Raw genomic sequence first — 25,753 nt, forward strand, 5'->3', positions numbered from 1 at the left:
CACAGTACACAGTTATTTTATTGAAATATTTGAAAAGGCCAGCAATGGAAAAATAGGTTTATCATGAGGAATTTAATGTTTGGTTTACTTAATTGTTAAAAAAGCTGTGTCTATAGGTAATTCTAGCCCATTACAGAATGCACTGTGATCCATGCAACTAATATACTACAGTAGAATAGGCACTGTGTACTATTGCAGTTTTCTCTTATACACAGCTTTCAATGAGTATGACTGACAGATGTGAGAAATTAAACTGCAACACTTTCCAAATCATAACTGTTTATAACATACAAAATTTGCTTGTCTGATTCATGAGGGTTATAAAACACAACATAGTGAAAAATGAAAAACATGGGTTACACACAGCATATGAAGTTGATCTGGCAGTTTTCAAAGTCTACTTTTTTCCTCTTAAAAGAAACCAGACTCTAAGTATGTCACTGGTCATGTAAAATACAAAATCATAGGCCAGGACAGCAAAGGTGACTCTTTCCTGAAATACATGATTAGAGGGGCAAGTCTGTTCATCAGTTAAAAATATGAACAAAAATCACAAATTCTGCCTGCTATATAGTCCAAAAAGATGAAGTCACTTCAGATAAATGTGAAATAAATAAGCAATCCTTGAGGAAGTATGATCCTTGAGTTGAGTCTATTCTACTGAAAATGAATTTCACCTATACACTAGAAGGTCACCATGGTGAACATCTAAGAACAGTATTTTGAATAGGTTTTTGGGAAACAATGTCTTACTTGCTTTAATATGTACAGGTTATTTACAACAAATTCCCTTTTGGCCTTACAAGTTAAGCCATTTTAGCTGGCTGTTAAGATGCAATTCCTTTTTTCCACACATTACGCAATACTGCAGTTGGAGCTATAATTTAAAATAATCTTAAGCATGAATTACAAATATTAATAAAGTAACTCTGCATATATAAATATTTCTAGCAGAATTTAAAGCATTCAGAATGTACATAAAAGTGGTTTTTTATTTATTTATTTGGTAGGGCCGGATGTGCTTCTTCTCAGATCATCGCTGCTTAAGTAGTGCTTTGTACATGGCAAAACCCAAAACTGCAAACACAGTAGCACCAAAACTTGCTCGGAGCCAGAACGTTGAGCTCTTGAGGTCCGCTTGTGTCACATGCCTGAAATTTAACACACATACAAAACCAGGTTAATTCCATGACGGGAACTCCAGACAGCTTGTGCTAAACTACTCTGCTTTTGGAAATTCATCACTACACTTGTCACAGGCAAACAGCTCACAATTCAGCCTTACAAGCACTTTACAGTCATTTTGCTTTTCTTAAAGCTCAGGATCTGATCTGATCTGATCTGCAGCCCTGACCACATCTGATCTCCCTGAAGTCAGAGTGTTAACATGGCTGAGGAGAAATGCAGCACCAGATCATTACTCATGGATGTGGGGAGGGCAGGGTGTCTCCTTTCGGAGTACCAGCAAACATTAAGGAAAGGAAAACAAAAATAGCTACAAATAATTAATAACTCATAGTGAGAACAATTCTGTCCAGCAAAATCCTTTTTTCTTTCTTTTCTAAATGTTGAGTTTAATATTTCTGCTTTTCCATTAAAAACTTCCCAGTCCTGTTGAATATCTACTTATTCTAGCCCCCTCAAAAAGTTTACTGACAAGTAGCAAGTAATATTTTTCCAAAAGCTAGAATCAAACCATTTTTAAATCCCTTTCTTCCCAGTAGTCACAAGAACAGCAACAGAAACAGTCATCCAACACCAAGCTGAAAGCTAAGAGAGAGTGTGAGTGAAACGAGCAGTGATGATGGCATAAACAGAAAAAGACAGTATGGAGTGACTGTATGACAGAAAAAGTCACATCTCACATGACAGTGGAGACAGGCAATGACCCAACTCTCCCAAATATTGCAAGAAGTCTGTGAACATGCTCAGTTAAGCAAGGCTGACCACCCTCGACAGCAGTCTGAAGTATGACAGCTTACCAGAAAGCAGGAGCTACCATTTAAAACAAGTTATCATAAATGCCATAATTCAAAGCACAGAAGTTCCTAAACAATAGTAAAGTTGATTTTTTTGTTTGTTTGCTTTAGAGATAGAACAGAACTTCACTAGCCTACATATATTAGCCTGTGTTAATCACCACTCAGTGAAGATGCAGAAGGGTTAAGTAAAGGAGCACAGAGATCCTAAGCCCACACAGGAGCTCATAGAGTGAGAACTGCAGAGCTGTAGCTCACAAGCTGTTAACAGAGCAGGAATTGCTACTTGCTATCAAAACATACAAAACCAGTTTTGGATATACTTTAGTAGACTTTTGCAGGAGCCATAACAGCCAGATAGTTAATCAGAGTTCTGCCATACCACATGCTGAAGTACAGGCTCTTTGATGCACACACAGCTGCTCTTTAGTCTAAAAAATCCTCATCTTATTCAAGAATGTCTTGCTGGGTTATAGAACAGACCAAATCCAAGAAGTCCTGCAAGCATTAGTTTTTCTACAGCTAGTTCTGACAAAGTCTCTGCAAACTGGATATCAAGTGGCTTGCTGAGGGGAAGAAAGGGAAAAGGCAATGGCAAGGTCACCTGGTTTGGCTGCTGTTACCTGTCTTCAAGCAAACGTGGACCAAGAGATGACTCCATGAAGATGGAATCTTCTACAGAGTGGACGGCGTGCACCTGCTGCATAATCCTGCTCTCCTCGTCTGCTAACAGCATGGCCCCCACCTCAGCTAGGTAGGCTCTTAACCTTTTCACACACATGCACAGTGCAGTTCATTGCATGGCTCAACAACAGCAATCCTCTCAAATCAAAAAGCCCAGAGAATTTCTGATTTATAGCCACCTAGCCCCTGATTCTTGTGCAGTTGTTAAAAACTTAGTGCTTGGGGAAAACCAGAAACAAATTGAGTTTGTGCTTTTAATAAGCTAAGTAAAATGTATGATTTCATGTAGCTAAATGCCATTGCTTTAAGGATAAAGAACCCGTTTAAGAAACTGGATTTCTCTTCCCACTCCATCTCCACAACCTCAATTTCCATGTGTCCCACAGGCCACTGCAATACCCCTGCACCATATGCACATCAGTCATAAAACTGAGGAGATCCCACTACTGTTGAGAACTCAGAGACTGTATTTTATCACTACAGTGGTAGTTTGGGGTCATTTCTTAGTAAAAGGCTGTGAAATCCTTTTCTTCAGAGCTGTAAATTGTAGAACTAATCTGTGTATGTAAAATGAATCACCTGCAGGTCAAATGATTTACTAGATTACATGACAAGTTCTGCTGGATAGCACACAGTGTTATTCTACTGTTGGATGAGTATTTGTGTTACTACTAACAAGTCTCCAGTTTAATTTGGTTAATTCAAATGCCCAACTATTTGTACAATTTTAAATCCCATCTCTTTAAATATGGAAATCAATGTTTAAATTGCAAATGAATGCTTTTGCATTGCCTCATAAAGCACTATCTCTCACATCTCAGTTTTCTGGTTCTTATCTATAATTTGCCTTGTTTTGCACATGTCTGTATTTAATAGTATGCAAGAAACTTGCTGAGCACGCTTCATCTTTCTAAAACAATTAATATGTTCTCAGCCATTATAAAATCCTCTTGTAATGTCTAAAGGGAGACTAAATTGGCTTTGATCCCTTTTCTAAGCCTAACAATAGCAGACCCTTTCATTTAAATAAAGAACTAATTCAAGACAGGGACTTGAGGTTGTCTTACAACCTCAAGGAAATCTACTCTGAATGTCTCAGCCTGAAAATCCAAAGTTCAAAATGCTTACTGTAATTCAGAATGTTATGAATGTCTAACTTCTTTACAACTTTATAAATGTCCAATTTTTCTTCTTTCAATGTTCCTTATACTGTCATAAAATCAATTTTTACAACTTTGATCTCTAATATTGTTTAGCTGCCATTAAAGGAACAAAAAAAAATCTAAAATAATAAAAAAGGATCAATATTTGTTTCTACTGCTGGTTCTTTGACATGAAGGTGGCTACAATGCACAAAAACCTTTTTCAACACACACTGAAAAATTCTACCTTTTCAAAAAATAACATTCAAACTTAACTTCAGTCTAGTGTGCTTATGAAACTAATTTTCACCAGTGGTGGAAATGACTACTGCCTTGTTAGTAAGAGAGTAACCCTGAATTGGAAAAATTATTCTCTCCAAGGATAAAACATCTAAACAGATGTGCACTTATACACACAGAGAGTTGTAGTCAGGTATTTGAAACTCTTGCTTATTAATATTAAGAATGATGTTTCAAACTTTCCAGACAGGCTGCTGTGTGTACTTAATCATACAATTAGTTCCATAAATATATGAAAGTCTAGAAATTTTGCCTTTAGCACAAAATTCAGATTTTAGTGCACATTTTGGAGGAAAACAAAAAGGCGTATTTTTATTCAACCTACCCTTAACAGTAGTGAGTCAAGTATCTTGTCACTTGTTGAATAAGATCTTTGAAATCTGAACAGGTTTTTTTTCCAAGAGACTTTAACAACCCACAAGCAGTTTGTCACATGCACTTGCTAAGAAGTTAACTGAGCATGGGTACACACAGAAAACTGCTGAGTTACACATCTGTGCTGACACTTTTTCCAAGGTCAGCAGCAGAATAATTCCCAGGTCTGGGAAGGTTTATCCTTAAATACACAAGTTCAAAAACATTCCTATAGTAACTTCCAAAGCATTTTAAAAGCACAGTGCTGAGGGCAATAGGCTGCTCACATGGCTACTTCACAGCAGAACTCAAAGCAAGTTCATGCAGCAGCCTGCTCTGACAAAGGTTCTTAGCATTAAATATAAGCAACTGAATTCCAAAAGCATCACATAACCTGCACGAGCTGCTGCAGCTTCCCTTCAGGCACATATTTTCCTAGGATGCAAACTAAGTCCAGCAGTTAGAATTTCCCCCCATGCATTAGTCATCTAAAATGTGAAAAGCTCCAAATGCATCTTATTATCCACAAAACCTAAAAATGGATGTAGAATGCCAATTCATTACACTCTGTTTAGAAAGAAATAGGGGGGCACAGCTTTGCAAATTTCTATGCAGTCTGGGGCATTGAACAGCTCAGAGAAGGAGGAAAATAAATTAGCAATTTCTAATGTCATTTAGCAATATCTTAATTTGGGGGACACGTAAGTGTAGAAAGAGATTTCTGCAATTAGATTTAATGGCAATATACAAGTTTTGAAAAAAGAAAAAAACGTACATTGCACAAAGTGAAAGGTAAATCCTGGGTTATACTCTTAGAACTTTACCATTATTACAAAAAAATCACAATAATAATTTATTTTCTTAACTTTGATTTCACAGAAGGAAGGTTGCCACAGAAAGCAAAACCTTACTTATAATTCCTGAAACAACCAGGTTTCATATGGAAGTAGAATTTCACTTCAATTCCACAGTGTTTTAAAAACTTTAGAAGAAAAACATTCTCTGAGAAGTCTCCTTGATGAACAACACAATTCTCATGCATTAGCATCATCTTATTTTAAAATGAACTTAGCTGATAGAAAAATGCCACTACTGTACAAGCAAAAGGTAACATGGATGATTTGAAGCCAAGGAAAGAAAAAGCCAAAAATCCGAGCTCATCATTAAAGAAAGGGTTAGAATGACTGCTTTTGGTAAAACAATGTAGTAAAAAGAGATTAGGTGTCAGCCAGTCAAATACAAGTGAACACCTAAAGGAAAGAACAAATTAAAACTATGAAAATACTACAGGATATTAGCAAGTCTCATACATGCATGTCCAGTGCTTTGAATGATGTGCCTCCTTCCTTAAAGAACCAATAAATTGTGACCCTGGGCAGTTCAAACAACACAGCAATCTCCAGGCTGAACTTGCCTTTCTGCCAGCCTCGGGGGAACCCCTGAATTTGTCCACAGAAGAGAAACTGAAGGGAGCATGAGCAGGTTTCTCAGTTGCACAGAGGCAATGTTCTTCCTTTAATTACTATGGTGGGAATATTCAAATGTGGTTTCGTATTGTGCCTTGGTAACAGTGTTTAGGGGTTACTTAGCAACAAAGGGCACAGGAAGGGGTCCAGTGTGAAAAATCTCCATTTACCTGAAAAGCTTCCACAGCCCAAGGGACTAGGAAGGGATGAGGAGAATAAAGTACTCAGGAGAAACCTCCTTCCCCCATCAGTTATCTAACTTTTGCCCAACTAGCTGACCTAATGGTATGCACTTGTGAAGGCAAAGTTATATAAACTAACTGAATCAGAAAGTCCTTCTTGATCTAAATGTTTTCTCTAATCACACATCATTAGATGTATGATTTTTCTAAGACAAGAAATCCATCTCTACCTTCCTATGACTACAACTGGGAGCTATTTCCTCTTGTTTACAGGTATCCCAGCTCTACCATATGTGCAGTTATGCAGCAGTTCATGTGCTGAATGGTAAATAGCCTGCAGCAAGATGTTTGGTTAGGGAGCTGGTGAGATGAAGTGAGCATGCTGGAAACCTGGAACAAACCCTAGTGACTGAAAGACAAGGGGATTCTAGCAAATAATTCTTCTTTCAGGAGGGAAGTGTCTATGAGGAATTTTCCTCACCATGAATTACAGACTTTTTAGGCAGCAGTGGATTCCTATGTTTGTTACAGACTCCCTAGTGATAAGGTATGGAATAACAGCATCCAACTCAATAAAAGATTTCAGTATCCTGAGACCCTGACAGCACTCAGAGGAATGAAGTTCAATGTCTAATGCAGGACTCAAAAAACCCCATACAACAGAGAAACAAATCACAACAGTGAATGCAGCAACCCATACCAGTTCCAAAAAATGAAGATGTGTCAGAGGTGATATCAGCCTCAATAATGAAGAGCTGGGATTTTCTAGTAGTGACTGCTCAATGAAGTTTTAGAGTGACAATATGCAAAGAGATTGCTGTTTCAAAGTATTTCTGTCTATGGGATGACTGCTATAGAAGAGATGCAGCATGAAGAGCTTTACTCATTCAGTCTTTTCCTAAGCTAATGAGTTTTTCACTCTCCCTTGAGTTCTCACTCTGTGGTTAATGCTTGTATCTTGGATTAAAGTGGTATTTGACAAGGAAAATGCTCAATCCTGTAGGTGGGTGTATCAGCAGACCTCCTACATAAGTGTCATTTGCATTAAAAGGAGGCAAACACTCTCACATGGAGCAGCTACATCTGAAACCTGTAACAAGTAATATCCATGGACCAGCAGCATGTCAGGATACCTCAGCCATGGCCTCCAAATAAACACATTTACCATCTAAGCCTCCAAGAAGGCCAAGGAGGATGGAAGCATTGCACTGCAAGAGTTGTTTGGTTTGAACTCCCGTTTGCTGGGGTGTGATGACAAGTGCTGAGATGTTAGTAAATCCTATGTGTCAGAAATTGCCTGCAGGACAAGCTATAGCACTGTTTCCAATGCCGAAAACCAGTTGTCTCTCTTTACCAATTGTTTTCCCAAAAATATCTGTAAATGCAAATGTTTAAGCATTTACCATTTACATGTTGCATGTCATTCAGAGAGGAATTGTATGCTTAAAGATCTGGATTATTTTTTAAGATGCCCACTCTTTGTGTAAACCAAGCATAACACACACACACACCAGAAACTCTATGAACTCCCAAATATCAAATTAGCAATTATAAACATGTAATATGTTACATGATGCTGCTGTAAGTCAAGCTGTACCTTTATGAAAATATCTGTGTAAATGGGATCTAAAAGGCACTACCTCTAATCAATACTAACCAAACCTGTAATGTCCCAAGTGAGAAGCATTACACAGATTTGCAGACACTACTTAATGACTATTAGCAGTTCCCTAAAAACACAGTCCTACTTCCTGCACGGTATTTCTGCAATCACAAAGAGCCTGAATCAATCAACAAAATGGGTAATGTTTCAGAGAAATGGGTAAACTAAGCTCAAAAGAACCTCCAAGTTAAACCAAGTTTGATAATTCTATGACAATTATTAAAGTATTGGCCTATTTAGTGGATATGGAGTGAAAAATCTGCAGTATATATGGTTACCAATTGGTATTCCAAAGACACCCTTTATTTTAAAAGCACACCTGGTACCTAGTAAATAAAGTTAAGGACCTGTTAAGAACTGCAGTGAAGAGTTTGTTCTTTACAGATTGCAGCAAGTCTGAGTTGAGGAAGTTCTGACAGATGCAAAAAGTACACCTGTTGCAGGCGCACATACAGCGTAACCGGGCATGGCTGCGAAAACACACAGAAGGACAGGAGTTGAAATCTTGCTCATCAAATCAGGTGCACATTAGGACTGTGCCACAACCAAGAGAGATTTAGGAATAAAAGGTACATTTGAATGAGTAAGGATAAGAAGAAAAAAATACACTGGGGAAGAAAGGGTACAACTACAGCTGTGCAGAATTGAAGGTTAGAGATTCTGTGTCTTGGACATTTTGGCATCACCACCATATACGGATCTTAACAGCAAAGCAAAAACATGAATGAAAATATTTGATGAATTTATACAAATTGCCATAAAAGGGAAGCATTTAAAGGCTTCTAAGTATGTCTGCACAGCAATAGGTAACACCCCTTTTTCAAAGGAAAGGAAGCCACATTTTCTACCATTTTGAATGCACTCTTTACAGGTTAAGCAATGCCTCTGTTTTTCCCACCCTACCAAACACACATGCTTGAAAACTAAGGGAGAAGCAGGAATATTGATATGACAGACACTTGGTCAGTGCTACACTTAAGTGGTTTCCCAGTATTCCAGTGCTACAAAATGAACACAAGAGAAAAAAAAAAAACCACAAAACCAAAACTAAAGCTTTACAGATGTAATTCAGTAAATTCAGTTTCAAATAATTAAAAATACCCTCTTATTTTGGCTGAAAGTGACATTAGTTCTATTTATTTTAAAGCAAATGTCAGCTGTCATACTAGACTCCATCTTCTGTAATATTTATGTAGTTCATCACCATATTAAAAGCTTCACCCACCAAAAAAAGAGATGCAAAGTGAGTTTAGCAACAGTGAGATGTGTAGTGAAGGAGACTCTGAGCTTACGTATCTTGTACCTCAAGTCCAAAGATATTTATAAAAAAATTCTATTAAAGTGATAATATTTATTAGATGAATGGACTGAAGCACACAGTAATAAACACCCTGGAAACAAGAAGTACTTTAAGCAGTGCATTGGGGGAACTGTTGTGCACTAAGGTGCCATTGCTTGTAATCAGCTGTCAAGTTGAGCTACCAACAAGGATTACAGTACAACTTACAACTCACTCTCAAAAACATCAAGATATGAAAACTGACATACTTTTTGTATCTCAAATATGGACCAAACAGAATCCTGTCTGTTGGAATTTGCATCATGAGCTGGATGAACTAGGGAATTCTTCAAAACCACCTTAGCAACAATAGCTGAGACTGATTTCTTTGTTGGATATATGCCAAGTTGCTCAATTTGAAACAGTTTAAAGATGCCACTCAGGCCATTCGTGTCTCTCTGTTGCTAAAGCTCGGTGAGGCAGTTCCATCCTGTGGCTAACAATGGCATGCAGTGAGTGGTGCTGTGTGACCATGCACACGGAAAACAGAACAGCTCCAGTACTTACGGATACATTGCCATAGTTGTCAGTTTTACAAAGATATCCTTACTCGGCACATCAGCAGTATTACAAGTAAAGGCTTGGGGTGGAGGCATTTTGTGTTTTTTGCAGAATTCAGCAGGAGAAATACTATATTCCTGTCTAACTTCATGCAAGTCGGACTTGGCAGCTACCACCAAACATGGTATTCTGCTGTCCATGAAGTGCTGCTGCAAATTTAAAGAAAAAAAAAGTGAAAGAAACAGGATATGACACATTCAGCCTGGAACAGGCTGTATTGCACTGGAGGCAGCAGCATTAAGGTATATTCATGGCACTGAAGTCAGGCATTTCTAGAAACAGTCGTTTACATAGAAAAGTAGATGTTTGCTTTGTATGAGTAACAGAAGTGCACCACTGCTAAGGCATCCTGATATATAACCAACACTTAGAAATAAAATGTTTGTTAAGCATTAGAACCAGTGTATAGCTCAGGTAGCTGATACCAAATGTTTAGTCAGTAAGAAGAAATATAAATGTAGAGGTTTGTAAATATAAACTCTACAAACCTTAAAAATCCTGGCACAGTACTCAAAGGATTTAGGATTACTGACATCATATACCAGGCAGACAGCATCGCATATGGTCTCAGCATCAGTTAAAAAGTCTGAGTCACTGACATCATGTAGCTGGAAAAAAAGATGGTTGCAGAGGGAGAAAAGCTTGTCACTATGCAGTTAAAGGAATTTTGTAAATTGTCTCATATTTTTTATGGCTTATTTTTACATATCCTTCAAGCTAATGGACTGACAACAGGAACGGTAGGAATTTACCATGCAGCCAGCATATGTGAGCTGTTAACATCACATCTGCAGGCAATCACCGCCTCAACATAAAAAGTGATGTTTACTTTAAAACAAAGACACCCACAGAAATGGGCATTCATTCTACAGAGGAAAATCACAGAGCAGGACTAGATCTCAGAAAACAAAGAAACAGGTCATATTATCATAAAGGAGAACTAGAATGGAACAAGCATTAAAGAACTGATTTCTCCCACTGAATACTAATTTTAGCCATTCTAATCACTCTGTGTGACAGATGCTTCTTATTGAATAGGTAGACTGACTTCTGATCATTTATCACATGTTATAATTTGATATGCTGCAGTGTAACCATAAATGGACTACATTTTGTGCAACTCAGGTCAAGGTTTCAAAAATAACAGATCTGACCAGGTTTGGCTAAGTGATCAACAAAAAAACCCAGCAGTTATTTGGGACAGAAAATAACTGGGAGGAATCCATATTGAGAAGAGAGAATTAAAACTAGTTTGTTATAGAAGGCTCAGAATAATTCACAGAATTTTAACATTAACCAGTCTTAGGCAAGCAATGATGAGGCAGCCTTACCAGCAAGTATTTTTCCTGTCCATATACATAGACTGTATTAATGGCATAGTAAGATTTGTGTTCTGCACGTATTTGCCTCTGTCTCTGAAAAGGCAGAATTTCATGTTAGAGCACAGCAACTTTTCTCTTTAAGTTAGATTTGAACAGCTGGTTTACTCCATTTATTAATGAATTAAAATTACAGTAATCTTTGGGGTTTTTTGCAAGAAAATGCTTAGCTATAATCTACGATGTACAAGTCATTACTGCATGCAATAGCCACTGCCAAAATAGAACAAAACCAGAAAAACCCAAACTTCTCCTTAGTAATTCCATATTTTCTCTAAGAACTCTACAAACTGAGTAATAACCATTCAAGCTCTTCTGCTGTCTAATCTTAACTCAAAAGCATATATAGGTGAATACAGGCAATATGTTTCTTACTATTAGATTTCTTCCAAGAAGAGCTTGAAGAACTCCACTTTTCCCACAGCCTTTCATTCCAACAACATTGCATCGGAAGACATTTCGCTGAGTCTGTTTTTTCTGGAGGTCTATCTTTTTATCTCTTGTCACTTTTGGAAGAACACAAATATTTTTCACAAGATATAAATGCATGTGAAAACATGAAAATGAACACAAAATGATCTCTCAAAAATATTAAATCAAAGGTTTCACTCAAGCAGAAAGTAAAAGAGAGTAAATTAAAATAGATGAACCATTAAACAATTTACTCTTTAGCATATTTCTAAATTTAAATTTCTGCGTTGTACCAAATTTTTATTACCTGTAATTGCTGATGCTTGAGATTCTTGTTCTGCAAGTATAGAGTACCCTAAATAACCCAGGTACTCCAGGCAACGCTGCACATCCAGGTATGTGGTTAGTCTGGCGGAGGGGACAAAAAGAACTTTCAACTGTCACCATCTGGTACCAATTCTTTATAGAACTGAAACAATCCTTATCTCCTATCTCCAGACTGAATGATAGAAACATTCCTGGCACTGCAGTACTGAAGGACAAAAGTCCCTGAGAGTACATGGTGATAACTTCACCAGTCTTACTGGTCACCAGAACTCTACGAAGGCAGTACTTGCTGAGGCCTATCAACTCAAAGTGTATTTTCTTAACTCCCCAAATAACATTTTTCTCATTTTCTGTATTTTAAATAGGGAAAAAAAACCCTCACTATTGAGCATCATTTTTCAAACCATCTCTAAGGGGTAGAACAACAGCAGTAACATTTCAACAGGGTTCATAGTGATTTCCACATTTTGAAAGGACACTTCTTCATTGTTAGCACTAAATACGGGCCAAATCCTGAACTGAGACCACTGGATGGCTACAAAAACTTGACTGCTTGGATCAGTTTTCCACTAAAAAACTTCTACTCCTTCTAACAGCTTTTAAGAGGAATCTAAAAACACATGATCATATCCAAAGTTCTCAAATACTAAAATGTCCTGTATCACACTTACGTCCACTGCGAGAGAAACCCTTGGTATGTGATCCATCCTCTTTCATTTGTACAAACTGTGTTGTTCACATCAGGTCCCCATGGCATGTAAGGGAAGACTTTGAACAAGTCTTTCAATTCATCAGGAGATAAAGCACAATCTCTATCCTGAAACAGAATATGGTATCAGACATAATTTAATTAGTGTCTATTCTAAACTGGCATTTTCTTGCTGTACACTTGCAAGATTCAGGAAACCAAGCTTATTTCTTTTTAATCATTGTTCTTTCCTTGTTTTTAAATAAGATTAAATGTATGAGCTACTTAAAAACTATTTGGTACTACAGCTATAACTGCCAACTCTCCTTGTAGAAATCATAAGCTACAGGTTAGTTCTGACTCCAGAGGTTAAGCTAAAACCAGTTTCTGAATAAAATGACATCATGATAAAAACATGTTTTTCTTAGTAAAGCTCCTGACAAACCAAGGCTTATAAGTATAAAGACACACACACACATTCAAATTAAATGCTTACCAAATCATGTTTATCAAAAATACTTTGAAGAAACAAGTATGCATGATGATTTAGTTCTGTTGTGCAGTCAGGGGGAATTTTTAGGCTGTTCATTGAAAACAAAAACAGATACAAGAAGCATTAATTGTTCATGAAATACAGAATATTAAAACTCAAAATATATACTTTATGAACTATAACATTTAGTATCTGACTTGGCACTTAACTTTAATAATTTATCTTCACATAGATCAAAGCACATAACTTTTTATTATGAATTCTAAAATGATGAGTGAGTGCCTTTATATGATACATAGCTCTACATATAATCACATTTTTGTTGGTTAACTTTGGTTTTGTACTTTGGTGTTTGGGGTTTCTAACAAAAAAATGATGCAGTTACATTTTTTAATAGAAGAAAAAGATTTGGTCAAACTCTTTTTGAGGATTTTCAATAGGTCTCAAATGCTATGAAAATACCGACAAGTCTTTTAGAATTTAATGCCACATACAATAATCAACTGCTCAGATTTATGTTCTAGTTTTATATTAAGAGTCTCTTCTACCATCTTTCTTATGAAGAAAGAGAAGAGAACATGATTTGGCACAAGGGAGTTCTTCCTTCCTGTTCAGCCACATGAAGGTTTTGGCTGGGTAGTCCTGAAGTAAGGGAGGTACTTGATGTAACAATGTGTTAAATAAACACACTGCAATAACCCTCTCTTCCTGCCAAAGCAGGAGCACACAGCCTAAACTCAAGCTTAGAAAGCTGAAGTGGTACATACGGAGGGAACAGGTACTCTGGTGTAAGCTCCAAGTCATCGTCGTAGCCAAAGCGGCGCAAAACAGTCCAAGTTGTCTCATGCCTTCCTCGCTGAATGAAAAGTGTGTGTAGAAAAAGAAAACCTAAAAATCAAAAATGGTGAAATCTTAAGGCCCTGTAGTGCTCCACCTGCTACAAGTGTTTTCAATAGAATCAGGATCAGACATGGAAACAAAAAAAATCTCAAAATGTACACAATTTTAAACCTCCTGGGTGATAGTACAGCATTATCTACACAGGCTGAACACTCAGAAATCATTACATTTGTAAAAGTGTTCTCCAAGGAACCCTTTCTAACAATCCCCTTGGTTTCCTGTTGTTGTTTGCTTTTTCCAGTGCCAGCATTTTAGAGCTTTAAGAAAATAAATCCAGTATTTCAATACTTTAAAACAGAAAGCTTTAGCCTGGAGAAGCCTGGAGAGGAGTCTCATAGAAGGCTGCTTTTAGTTTTCGTGTATCGAAAAAACTGGGTAGAATTTTTGTTTGGCACTTCCCAGGGCTTAAAGAACACTGAGATATCACTGTTTAGCAAGCTCAGCTCTTGCAGTCTGAAAATCAAGATGGAGATCATATTCCAAAAGACCACCTTTTTCATGTAGAGTGATTATCAACTGTATAAAGACACATCTTTTAAGAGTTAAATAAGACTTACCTTTTAATGTCAATCCATTATCTGCAACTCCATCACTTAGGTTTTTCCTGACTACATTCTTTACGTCTTCCAAAGCTTGAGGTGCCAGTGGTGTATTAAAACAAATTCTCTAACACAAAACCCAAAAGTAACATGTTAGGACCACTGGATACTGAGCTGGACAAACAGCATATCCTGTATGAAATACAGCCTTAAACATTCTGATAAGCTAGTAAAGGACAATCCAATTTCTTAGTGGAAATAAACGTGTACAAATCACATCTTATTTTTAAGTACATTAATAGATTATTTAAATTTAAATAGATTATTTAAATTTAATAGATTATTTAAATTTTGCTCCTGAACTCAAACTTGAACAATGGTTAGAAATAAAAATAATTTAATTTCTGTTTCTACAAATCCATTCTTCTATGCTGCACTTAAGACCTAGTATTTAGGTCTGATTCCCTTACAGTTCACCTCCCTATTATTTATTCAAAACTAACCATTTGTTTTATAGAATTACATAGCACCTTTAAACATGGTGGAAAGATAAGCAAGGGAGGTACCTGAAAGAAGTTGAGCTCTGCATCATTGAGAGTACCATCATTATCTTGATCAGAAATTCTAAAAATGCGAGTCAGTGCTTTAATACAGGCAGGTTTCATCTAAGGAATAAAAGGAAGTTCAGCATCTTTCTAGGCTTGAGTATAAAAAGATTACACTGAACGATACCAGGCAACTCAATCACATGGAAACAAACACTAGTCTTCATTTACAGTTTCAGAATGAGACATTCATTCACATGTACACAAAAGTAAAAAGCAAGAGGAAATAAAAATTTATTTAGCAAATTTATATCTATACATTTCAAACAATTATTCCACATTAAATGTTTTTCTATTCAATTATTAGAAGAATCTCAAGCTCTTCACAAGGGGAAGGTGGCACTACTAAGTTATTAAAAAATTAAAATTGAGTTCTCTAAATTCAGTCTTATTGCTATAGAACAATAACTAAATTCTTAGAGAATTAGTTAGAGAAACAACTAAATATTTTTTCCCCCAAAACATTTTTTGGTGGGAAAAAAAAATCACCTTAAAATCCCAGTGCTTTGCAAAACTAAATAGGTCTAACACTACAGCCAGCTGACTTCAAACATCAAATACTGAAAACCTTCACAGGGCTCATTCATCTACCAGGCAAAGCATCGAGCATATGGACTATCTCTAGGACAAAAGAACTGCTAGGATACCTTCCAAGTGAAGGAAAACAGACACTGGTAATTCTCTCCCAACAACTACTGTGATGATGGACTCTTCTCTTCACAGAGGTCACATAGATTGCATAGATATTGGTTTTGAAAAACCAAAAAGATTTCAGCACAACAATTTTATCACATTACTAACACATATAGATGATTCTGATGGAAGAAATCAAAACAGGGTTATTCTCTGATTCTCTACTTAACAAAGTATTTACAGCTGAAGCAACTTTCCTACTTCCCAGTACTAAATTGATACAATTAGAAATTCTATTTGTATTTGCCCAGAAAATTATTTTAAAAATAAAATACTCCTTCATAATACACTCTGCTAACTACCTGTTACCTAAAAACCAGACTCATCACTTGTTTCTTATTCCTTTTGCCAAAGTTTCACAAGATTCTCAGAAAAAAAATGCTCTTAGATCAGGCCCAGTCTAGAGTGTTTCCCTGAAATAAATGGAGTTCCTGTGAAAAGTACATCCAAAGGAGAATTGAATTGAAGACGTATTTTGGGTCACATTACATTTGGCTCAAAGCCATTAGCAAAGCTCTCATTTTACCCAGCAGTTCACACAGGCAACAAAAACTGTGTTCACTGCTGTGAAGGAAGAGGAAAGACAGGTCAGGTTCATACATCCCAAAACAGCCCCAGTGCTTCTGAGATGTAGTGCCTGGCATTTGGCTGGTAACAGAACACACTAAGAGATGCAAAATCCACTGAAAAGGAAAGGACAGGAAAGTGGTTCACTCCCCCCAGATTATATGCTCTGAGAATCTATGGATAAATACCTCTTTCTCCTCTGGGCAATAAAGAGGACCTGTAGGATGTAGAACAGCTTTCTGTGCATAATAAAATAGCTCAGATATATTCTTCAAGTTTTTGGCTGAACACTGAAAGAGAAATCCTCACATTGATGAGCTAGTTTCTTGACTATTTGGCGATTTCTTCTGAAATTTAAGTAAGCATCAAATTTTTAAAGACTTAGTCCCCTCCTGTCAGTACAGGGCTGGTTTGGAAAAAAGATATCCAGCCCCTCTACCTGTTCAATTAATTAGCAAATGAGGTTTCAGTACAATTTTCTGTCATACAAGAACGTACCAAGAACAGAAATCAAAATGCTCTATCAACTTTGAAGAAAAAAAAAAAAAAAAAAAAAAGAGACATCTCCACACATATTAAATCAATTTTGAATACTTTGCAGACATCTATCTGGCTTAATATTAAATAGAAAACCCTTGATAAAGGGAAGCATGTAAGGAGGCTCTAAATATTAGAATTCAACAGTAACATTTGATTATACAACATTTGATTATATATTATACAATAGTGTAATCTTCCCTAAAGAAAGATAACATATAAACTCACTATTATAATTACTCATGTTTGAAATATTTAGTTTGGAGAAAGAAAACAAAACAAAACAAAAACAGAATCCCTTTTTCTTCTACAAACTTGTCATACATGCTTGGCAAGAATGTATTTTCTGTTACTTGTTTTAACTTCAGAAAGTCTTGCATACCTCTACACACGTTTCTATCTCTGTATATTGATTCATAATGGGAAGGATAGTTTCCATACTGCTGTACTCCACTAGATCAGACTTGTTTCCAACTAATATAAGAGGCAACCTAAAAATGAAAGAATATTAAGAGCTTTATATACAGATGGATAAAAATATGTATCTTAATTTAGCATTTTTTGTCCCACCAGAAACCACTGTATTATTTTCATGATGTAATTAAATGCCACTGGAGGCAATGGGGAAAAGCTTCTTGTTGATTCTACAAGACCCACACATTTACATGCAATGGTAACTAATCACATTGTTATTACCCAAACCAGCATCAGCAAAAAAGCTATACAGACCATAGAGCCAAAGCCAGTTATACCATAGCAAATATAAACACACCTGGTAAAAGCTGCCCATGAAATTCAAAATAAAGAACATTGCTGGCACATGTAACAGACCTACATACTTCAAATCTCTTGCTGCTTGGACTTCTTATATAAACTTTAAGTTTAGTATTTGATTTCCTTAAACAATTAACATCCTCAACACTGTTCACTGACACCCATCGGTGTGCAGCCTAATTCACACTTCTCATCTTTACTTAAGCACCTGCTATCTTTGTCTGTCCTTTCATTGATGAGAGGAATCCATCGACTTGTTACCTAAAGTGGGATTAAAAACAGACATGAAAAATACATATTCAAATTAAGTGTGACTGAACTGTGCACAAGTTTCACTACAACTGCTACTGCCTCTTTCCCAAAGAGGCACATACTGACCCACAAAGGAGGAAACAAAAATTGGAGCCGATTAATGAACAACTTTCTCAGACATGTGAAATTGCTAAAAACTCCTATGTGGAAATGGAGCAGAAGCAAACCCACATCTGTTCATTCTTTTAACAACTGACCTCAAACTCCATCTCAGGCATTTCAAATGTCTAATCCAGATTTCAGCTTGACATCAGCTAACAGCCCACAAGTTACATCTTAATAATGAGATAGAATGTGTTACTGTACCTTATCAATAGAATTCTTGTTGTTAACAGCATAGACTATACAAATCACATTTGCCTGAAATTAAGAGAAAGGAAAGGCATGGAATTCCACTGCTCAGAAACTCTTGAGCAACACAGACAATTAAAGACCATACATAACAACATCAGAGTAAACTCTCTATAGAACTCTGTTCCAGGCTTGTTTAAGCTATCTGAAACCTGAACAACAAGACTAAAACAACTTATATGGTGAGAAGTGCCAAAAAGCTTGTCTTGCAGTGACAGTCACAGCTTGTGCCTGCAGAGACCTCTGCCACCAGGAAATCCAAACTGAAGAGTCAGAATGTGCAGCCTCCACTGAAGCACCAAACTAAATGCCAGAAGTGGAACACAACACCATGACAGACTGTGCAGAAAATGTGTAAAGGTGCTCAGAAAGAACTGAAAATAGGATTCAGAAGGGATGACAAAGTCACCAAGAAGCCTGTGCTATTCATAAATGCAATAGCACCATGTGACAGAAAGAAGTAAAATGGATGTCTTCAGGGTAGAATTATTCATACAAAACTGGCTTGCTGATTAAAGGTTTTAAGTTCTGTCCTTTCAATTTGAAGGACAAAGCTTAAGCTCAATTCACCAATACAGTGCCAGTATCTACTTTCTTTAAGATTTCTTAAATAGAAATAGTTTCCTATAGCACAAGTCACAAAACAAAATAGAAAATGCCAGGCACGAAAGGTTTTTTCCTTCAATTCAGTTTGAATCTAATCAGTTTGCATCTAATGCAGAGAACTTCAAAGGAAAAGACTTTTTCCTAAACTAGTTTCTGGCAAACACTAAAATACACTTACCTGTGATATTTCATGATAAAGCTGCTCATCACTTTGCTCTGCTTCTGCATTTGATAGAAGAAGTTATTCATTAATACTAAAATTTTTGCAAACAAAAAAAAAAACTTCTGAAACTGAACTCGGGTATTTCAAAACGCTCATGAGGCAGCTTTGTCAAAGCCTTGTTATTTAAACTTCTTTTTATAAAATACTCTAATGAGTGCTCCTTCCAAAACAATAATTAAATTGGTCCATTAATTTGTAAGACAGAAACAGTCTGTTGCACATCTATTTTTACAGCTATTTTGAAGAGGAATAATTGCATTTGTAGAGAGGTTCTCTTTGGAGCAAGTCATAGTCTGCATCCTTCTACATTTTTCAACAGCCTCTTCCTGCTATAATGTAAATTTTTACATCAGAATATTACATATGCTGATTTTATTAAAGTGGTGATGATTTTTATAGTGAGACCAAGCTTCTGTTAACTGAATCTATGAAAAATCCATTCAATAGAAAGAAAAAACTCACTCCACATAAATTTAAGATCAAGTTCAACAATAAAAATTATTTCTTTTTCCAGGTAGTTAAACACATCAGAGACATTTCCTCAGCAGTGATGGGAGAGAGAAGACAGGAAGGCACCTGCTAACATGGCATAATTCTTGGCTTGCACTGTAAATGGCAGAAGGGTTCTCCTAGCTGTGCAACAGCTGCACAGATTTTTGATAGCACATGAACCTTCATAATCAACCTATTTATCTATTCAGTGATAAGATTAAAAGACAAGAAAAAAATACAAAAGAGTAAACTGACCCAAAATTATGAAGTGTCCTAACTTAGAAATTCAGAGAGTCTCTACTTTACTCCAGGCTTCTCCCACCTGTAGCTCTGGTCCCAGACCTGTCTGTGACAGGGGCTGTTGAGTCAGACAAACAATTCCACACCGAATCAGGGAGAGTACTGAGCAGTCCCTACCTGAATAATCCACTATGTGGGTTGGCACTCTTTCAGGAGTGACATCGGCTGGAATGGTGATTTCTTCAGCTCGGGGTGGAACCTGGGGTTGGAAGGAACACCAAGAAAGAGCCTTTAAAGATAATCCAGATGGTGAAAAAAGTCATATACTATAATACAGCCACCATTTAGTCAGCTTTAAACAGCGCAACTACTATTAGTTGTCCAAGTTGTTTAGTTATTCAAGTACTTTCAGTTTTTATTTGTTTGGTTTTCTTTCTTTCAGAGTACTGAAGTCACTGCTACCTTCTCATTTTTTACCTGTCTAGTTACTGCACACAGAACTTCCAGCATGCTTTGCAGAAAAGCAATGCTGTTAAGGATACATTTGATGATTACATCTGTAAAACTCAAACCCACTCTATCCAACACCTAAACAAGCACAACAGACAAAATACAAGTCTCAATCTTTTCAATTTTTACACAATTGTAACCTGACAATGTCCTTGCTTCTGACAGTGCTAAACATTAAATCCAGAAAATCCTGCAATACTAAAAAAAACTAATTCTGAAAAATGCTGTTAACTCTGATAGCCCCTTTTTTCAAAGAACACTAATCCATATTTGGAACAATCAAATTAAACCTAATTTTAATGAAAATCTTCTGCACGTCTGTTTCTTGCCTTTCACCTGTTGACAGTGAACTCTCATGATACTTTACTTTTAGTAAAATAAGGGAAAAAGAAAAGTCAATCACCACAAGAATGTCTCTCTGTAAAGCTTCAGGCTCTGCTCAGATCTTCCTCAAGAGTGATCGCTGATAAGCCCCTGTACATTAAATACTATTTCCAAGCCTGAATGGCCTTTTAGACCCCATAATGTTGCTCTGATCTCCCTGACTGGCCTGAGGAACTGGGCAGGTCTCCTTCAGCAGCTTTTATAGGATGCAGTGTTTTTACAAAAGCTTTTTTCTGTAATTTCAGAGAGATCTTGTGTTAGGTATAAATTACACTTTTTCTCTACACATGAATTCAGATAAATATTCTCAATTATACTGCAGGAAGAGGTGAGAAATGAACAGAGGACTACAACTCACTAAATACAGTAAGAAGCAACTTGCCAAAGGAACTGCAGCTCCTTTTTAACTGGAAGGTTAGGAACTAAAATCAATTGTATTAACAAAATTCAGTTATGTTTACAATCCAATCTTGACTACTGAACTGTGGTAACTACTGATTTGCATTAAACCCAGAACAGAGTAGATTCAAAGAGCAGCACATGATGTCTATTTTAAGACCTGTGATCAGAAGAAATAAACATCCATGTTTATATGTAAAAAGCTTAACCATTTGCAGCAGCTGTGGTTCTTTTTATGGTACAAAGAAAACTATGTGCTGCTTTTTCAAAGGAATAATATGTAGAAGTAACTTTTTCTGCAGTTTTTACTTCAAGAGTCAATAAAACATTCTTCAAAGACAGATGTAAAGGCAGCGCCTTGCTTAGTTACAAAAAATGGCTAAGTATAAATTATACAATGTGACTTTTAATCCTCATTCTCTATAATTTTGCAATCTAATTGCTCTTTAAATGCATTCCCCCCCCCAAAAATAATTGATGGCCTTGTCTCTTTCAGCACCTTCCCATTTTTGTGTGTCTCATATAGAAATATGCTGACAGTCTGGACCAATTACAGCTCCTTAAACAGCCTACCATTCATCACACATAAAACAATTAGTTTAATTAACAATATGAAAAATAAGAAGGGAACTTAGACAAAAGTTAAATTTCTAAGCTTCATGCAGAGATAGATTTAAACTAACCTACATCAGTCTTCCTGAAGTCATCTTTGCCATTTTAAAGACTTCATTTTGTTTTTAAACATTACTTTAGAGCAGAGTCTATTAACTTAGTACATGACAGGATAGAAATAAAACTTAGAAAACAAATAAATGTCCTCTACCTCTTCTGGGAATTCCTCGCTGACAAGAGACATAATTAGTGATGTCTTCCCAACTCTGGCTGCAAAAGCATTAAAAACAGGTATTAGATAATTTGTTTTGTTACACTTAACAGTTGACCCAATCTTAAAATGGGAAGATATTAGAAACATTTTCCAATTCACCACATTAAAAGCTTTTAAGCTATTATTTAAACATATTAAATATGGACAACACTAATTTTCTCATAATTCTTTTATTGCAAAAACTTTGGCTCCATCTCCCATTTCTGCATTTCCTCCAGAAGAGAAGTGAATTCTGCTCTGCCTTACACAGAAGAATTGCCGGTTTTTAACCTTAACATACATAAGAACACTTAAACAAATAATCAAAACAAACTAGAAATGTTTTAATACAACTTCAGAAATACAAAGAACACAAACAGAAAAGTATTCAGAAATTAACTGTTTTTACAGAATTCTTGAGATTATGATTGCAGTCAGTCCTAAAATCCCAAGGATGAGAGCTGGACAAGAGGACACAAACTAAGTCTGCAGTACTTTGATTACTTTTAAAGTGCAAGAGCTTAATCCCTTTATACAAATGAGCTGTCCCCCACTACAAGTGAAAAATACCCCAAACCACCAACTCTTCTAAAGTCAGTTTTCTTAATCCAAGATGATAATCTCGGCTTCAGTACCCAGCACCATTCAATCAAATAAATGACTTCATTTACCAAAGTTCAGACTTCTTATATCACAACTTAGTTGCTGGTTTTGGCAAGCTCTAATGTGACCATTTAAAACCAAGAGTTGGTAACTTCTCTCAGGGGTCCACTCTCTCTAAAACCTTTCATCTATGAATTTTCTGGTCCTCTGGAAGCCTTAAGACTACTACTACTTTATTTGGTTTTCAGACATTTAAAAACCAACATGTTCGTATTCAAATATCCTTTGCGACTGTCCATTTCCAACACCTCTCCGTTCAAGCAAAACTCAGTTCCACCCTGGTTGTACCAGCACCTCTGGCAGCAGAAATGTGTTACCAGCCAAGGCACTGCCCACCACCAGTCAGAGCCTGTGTCACTGCTCCTGCTGAAACCAACAGAAAATCTCACTGGGGACAGAAGGTGTTCAGCTGATATCACTGCATTTACACTTCTCTATGTAACTACAGAATCCTGAATATGGAAAATGAAGAGGTGTGATTGTACCACTGGTTGATTTTGTGCAGGAATTGGTGTTACTGAACTGATGATCCAGTCAGAGTATACTGAACCTATCTAGGTCTATTTTTGGTACAGAAACATGTTCTGACATCCAGAAATAAAACCTTCTCTTTAACTTACCATGATGAGTAGTTGTAACAGAATTATGAAAAGAGAAGAAAAGCTGTTCTGGGGAGGAAGATTTCTGTTTTCCTTACAGAGAACAGCTGTAAACTTTTCTCCCATGGTCCCCCCTGCAGAGCAGCAGGTTGCAGGTTTCCCAACAGCAATGCAGTTGTGTTTCCATCAAAGATACTGAAAAATCCTAACTGAAACTGCCAGGCATCCTCCTGCATCAACTCCATCTTAATTTTCATCCTGATAGAATCAAAAGAGTCTCAAAAGCTCTCCTATTTCCGCAGGAAAAAAATATGAGTACTTTCCTTATAGGTAAGTAAAGTTGCTAATTAGTGAAAATAGTGATATATGTTTTGCACCTGACCAAGACAGTTCTAACTTCAAACAGTGGCAGAACTAATTTTGCAGATATAGAAACCCTCTTCTTATGTCTGAAAATAGAAGATTATGTATTGCTGGTGAGTAAATGTTCAGTATTTAGAAGCTCTTGATACACTTTCTAGTGTCCTTGGGTTTTATGACAATCCATAGGTTCTAGTGTAGAGATTTGGGTTACTTTGTTCAAATCTAGGTCAACCCTCTGTCTTGCCCAATCTGTTCACAGTCTTAGAAATAACAGCCTAAACAGTATCAGCTGACTGGGATGAAGAAAAGCAGCACAGCACTTTATGATAGTTAGTCTTTTTCCCCTCATATATAAGTTTTGTACATCAAGCTGCATAACATGCTGAACATATTCTGAAAATTACTGGCTATTAAAAGTTGATGTTTGCATAGGAGGACTAAGCCAACTTAAAGCTAAACTGTGGACCACTGGGGATGAAAAAGGCTGAGTTTTAGAACAGGCTTACAATAAAGAGTTCTCAGCATATTTCAGATTCTGAACCTGATGCTCTGCTGTTGCCATCTAAAATGTTTTATATAGTCTGGATTAATTTGTGGTTTCAGACTAATAAATATACACGAGACACATACACAAAGCAGGACTGGCACTGTAACTGACAAGTTTTATCAATTTGTAAAACAAATTTCTCCCTCCTCCTCACTAGAAGTCAAACAGAAGTGCAACATAGAGATGCTCACAATCTCTGATGTGTGCCATGTACTACACATTGCTGTATTTAAGAAACCTGTATTTTTAATATTCCCATTTGGACACACTGTGAACCTTGTTCTCAAAACAAAGTACCTGTTACACCTGTGCTGAAACCACTGCACCAGCCAGCCCAAAACACAGCCTTGCCAAAGACAATGAGGTAAATCAGGCATGTATTCTAAAGAGGAATTAAACTGTGTATTCAAAGGCACAATTCCCAAACACAGTCATGCAAAACTAACCAAATACAATCTTAATGAGTTAGCTCTTCCTGCACAGTGACAGCTCCCTCAGGATTCCTCTCTAGAAGAGTCACAGAGAGCCTTCCCATGCAGTACAGACAGAGCACTATAAAACAACAGCAGAAACTGCACTGTAAATATATATGGGGCATTCAATCCTCAGGAAAGCTTTGTTAGCAGTACCACACTCTTAGTATAACTAGGTAATTTTACTAATAACACTTGGCAATTACTGTGTATTCTTTCCCCTCGAGGAACTTAAGCTCGCTGTGCAAACAGAACCTCCTCTCTGCTATTTACACCTGTGAGAAGCTGAGCCCCTGCAAACCTCATCAATTATTTGACTACCTAAGCGTGAACTTCAGGACACAATTTTAGGAATACATTAAAAAATCCAGACCCACAGTACTTCTCTGTCATGCACCTTCGTGTGTGCTGTTTATCCAAGGTCACACAAAGTTAAAAGCAAAAAAAAGGGATCTGGACTCCCTGGCCCTGTGCTGGCCACAAACCCACAACACCCGACCTATAACCACTGGGAGCACATCAGGCCACTGATTTCCAAAGCCAGTAAATGGGAAACGTGTGATTTTCACACGGGGAAAAAAGAAAAAAAAAATTAAATAAAAAATAAATAAAAGAAAAAGAAAACCAAAAGTTTAAACAGGCCGTGGCCAAACACCGGGCAGGAATTTCACCCCGGTGTCATCTCCAGGGACGTCCAAGCCGCTCAGTGCCACCAAGCGCCGGCCGTGCAGGGGCCCGGAGCAGGGAGCCCAGGGGCTCAGGCCGCGCTCACGGCGAGCCCGCCCGGGCCGGGCTGAGCCTCGCAGCACCGCGGCGATGTGACAGCCGGCGGCCCCCTGACTTCCCCGGCCCTCCTGCCTCGGCACTCACGTTCTCCCACCAGCAGGATCCGCACGTCCTTCTTCATGGCCGCGCTCGCTGCCGCCGGCCCGGGGCCGCTCCGGCGGGCGGGGCGGCGGCGCCGCTGCGGCCTGCGCTGCCGGCCCCTCGCGGAACGCGGCGGGCGCGGACGGCGGCTCGCGAGGGACCCGCCGCGGCGGCTGCGCGGGGCGGCGCTGAGGGACGGCCCGGGGCGCTCGGAGCGCGGCGGCATCTCGGCGTCCCTGAGGGCGCAAAAGGCCTCCGAGATCGTCCGGCCCCACC

At 37.5% G+C, this 25,753-nt stretch overlaps 1 protein-coding gene across 6 annotated transcripts; it reads right to left on the reverse strand.

The window, feature by feature from the left end:
• Window positions 1-25,583, reverse strand: RHOT1 (ras homolog family member T1). 6 transcript variants are annotated; one of them, XM_021537703.3, is made up of 21 exons: window positions 25,481-25,583; window positions 21,924-21,982; window positions 19,985-20,066; window positions 19,031-19,074; window positions 18,202-18,255; window positions 17,792-17,844; window positions 17,192-17,300; window positions 16,461-16,562; window positions 14,974-15,072; window positions 14,426-14,534; window positions 13,736-13,856; window positions 12,972-13,056; window positions 12,459-12,604; window positions 11,768-11,868; window positions 11,425-11,555; window positions 11,002-11,085; window positions 10,159-10,278; window positions 9,617-9,819; window positions 8,118-8,240; window positions 2,603-2,746; window positions 1-1,151 (listed from the first exon to the last, which is right to left on the reverse strand). In XM_021537703.3, the coding sequence occupies exons 1-21, from the start codon at window positions 25,515-25,517 to the stop codon at window positions 1,034-1,036; spliced, it is 2,124 nt and encodes a 707-aa protein (XP_021393378.1). In that variant the 5' UTR covers window positions 25,518-25,583; the 3' UTR covers window positions 1-1,033. The 6 variants fall into 6 exon arrangements, with proteins under 6 accessions (XP_021393378.1, XP_085412622.1, XP_021393387.1 ...); XM_085556496.1 differs by having other exon boundaries at window positions 25,253-25,583; XM_021537712.4 differs by lacking the exon at window positions 2,603-2,746.
• Window positions 25,584-25,753: the final 170 nt, after the last annotated feature.

Source organism: Lonchura striata, chromosome 18 (assembly GCF_050655825.1).
Source record: "Lonchura striata isolate lonStrDom1 chromosome 18, ASM5065582v1, whole genome shotgun sequence".
NCBI lineage: Eukaryota > Metazoa > Chordata > Aves > Passeriformes > Estrildidae > Lonchura > Lonchura striata.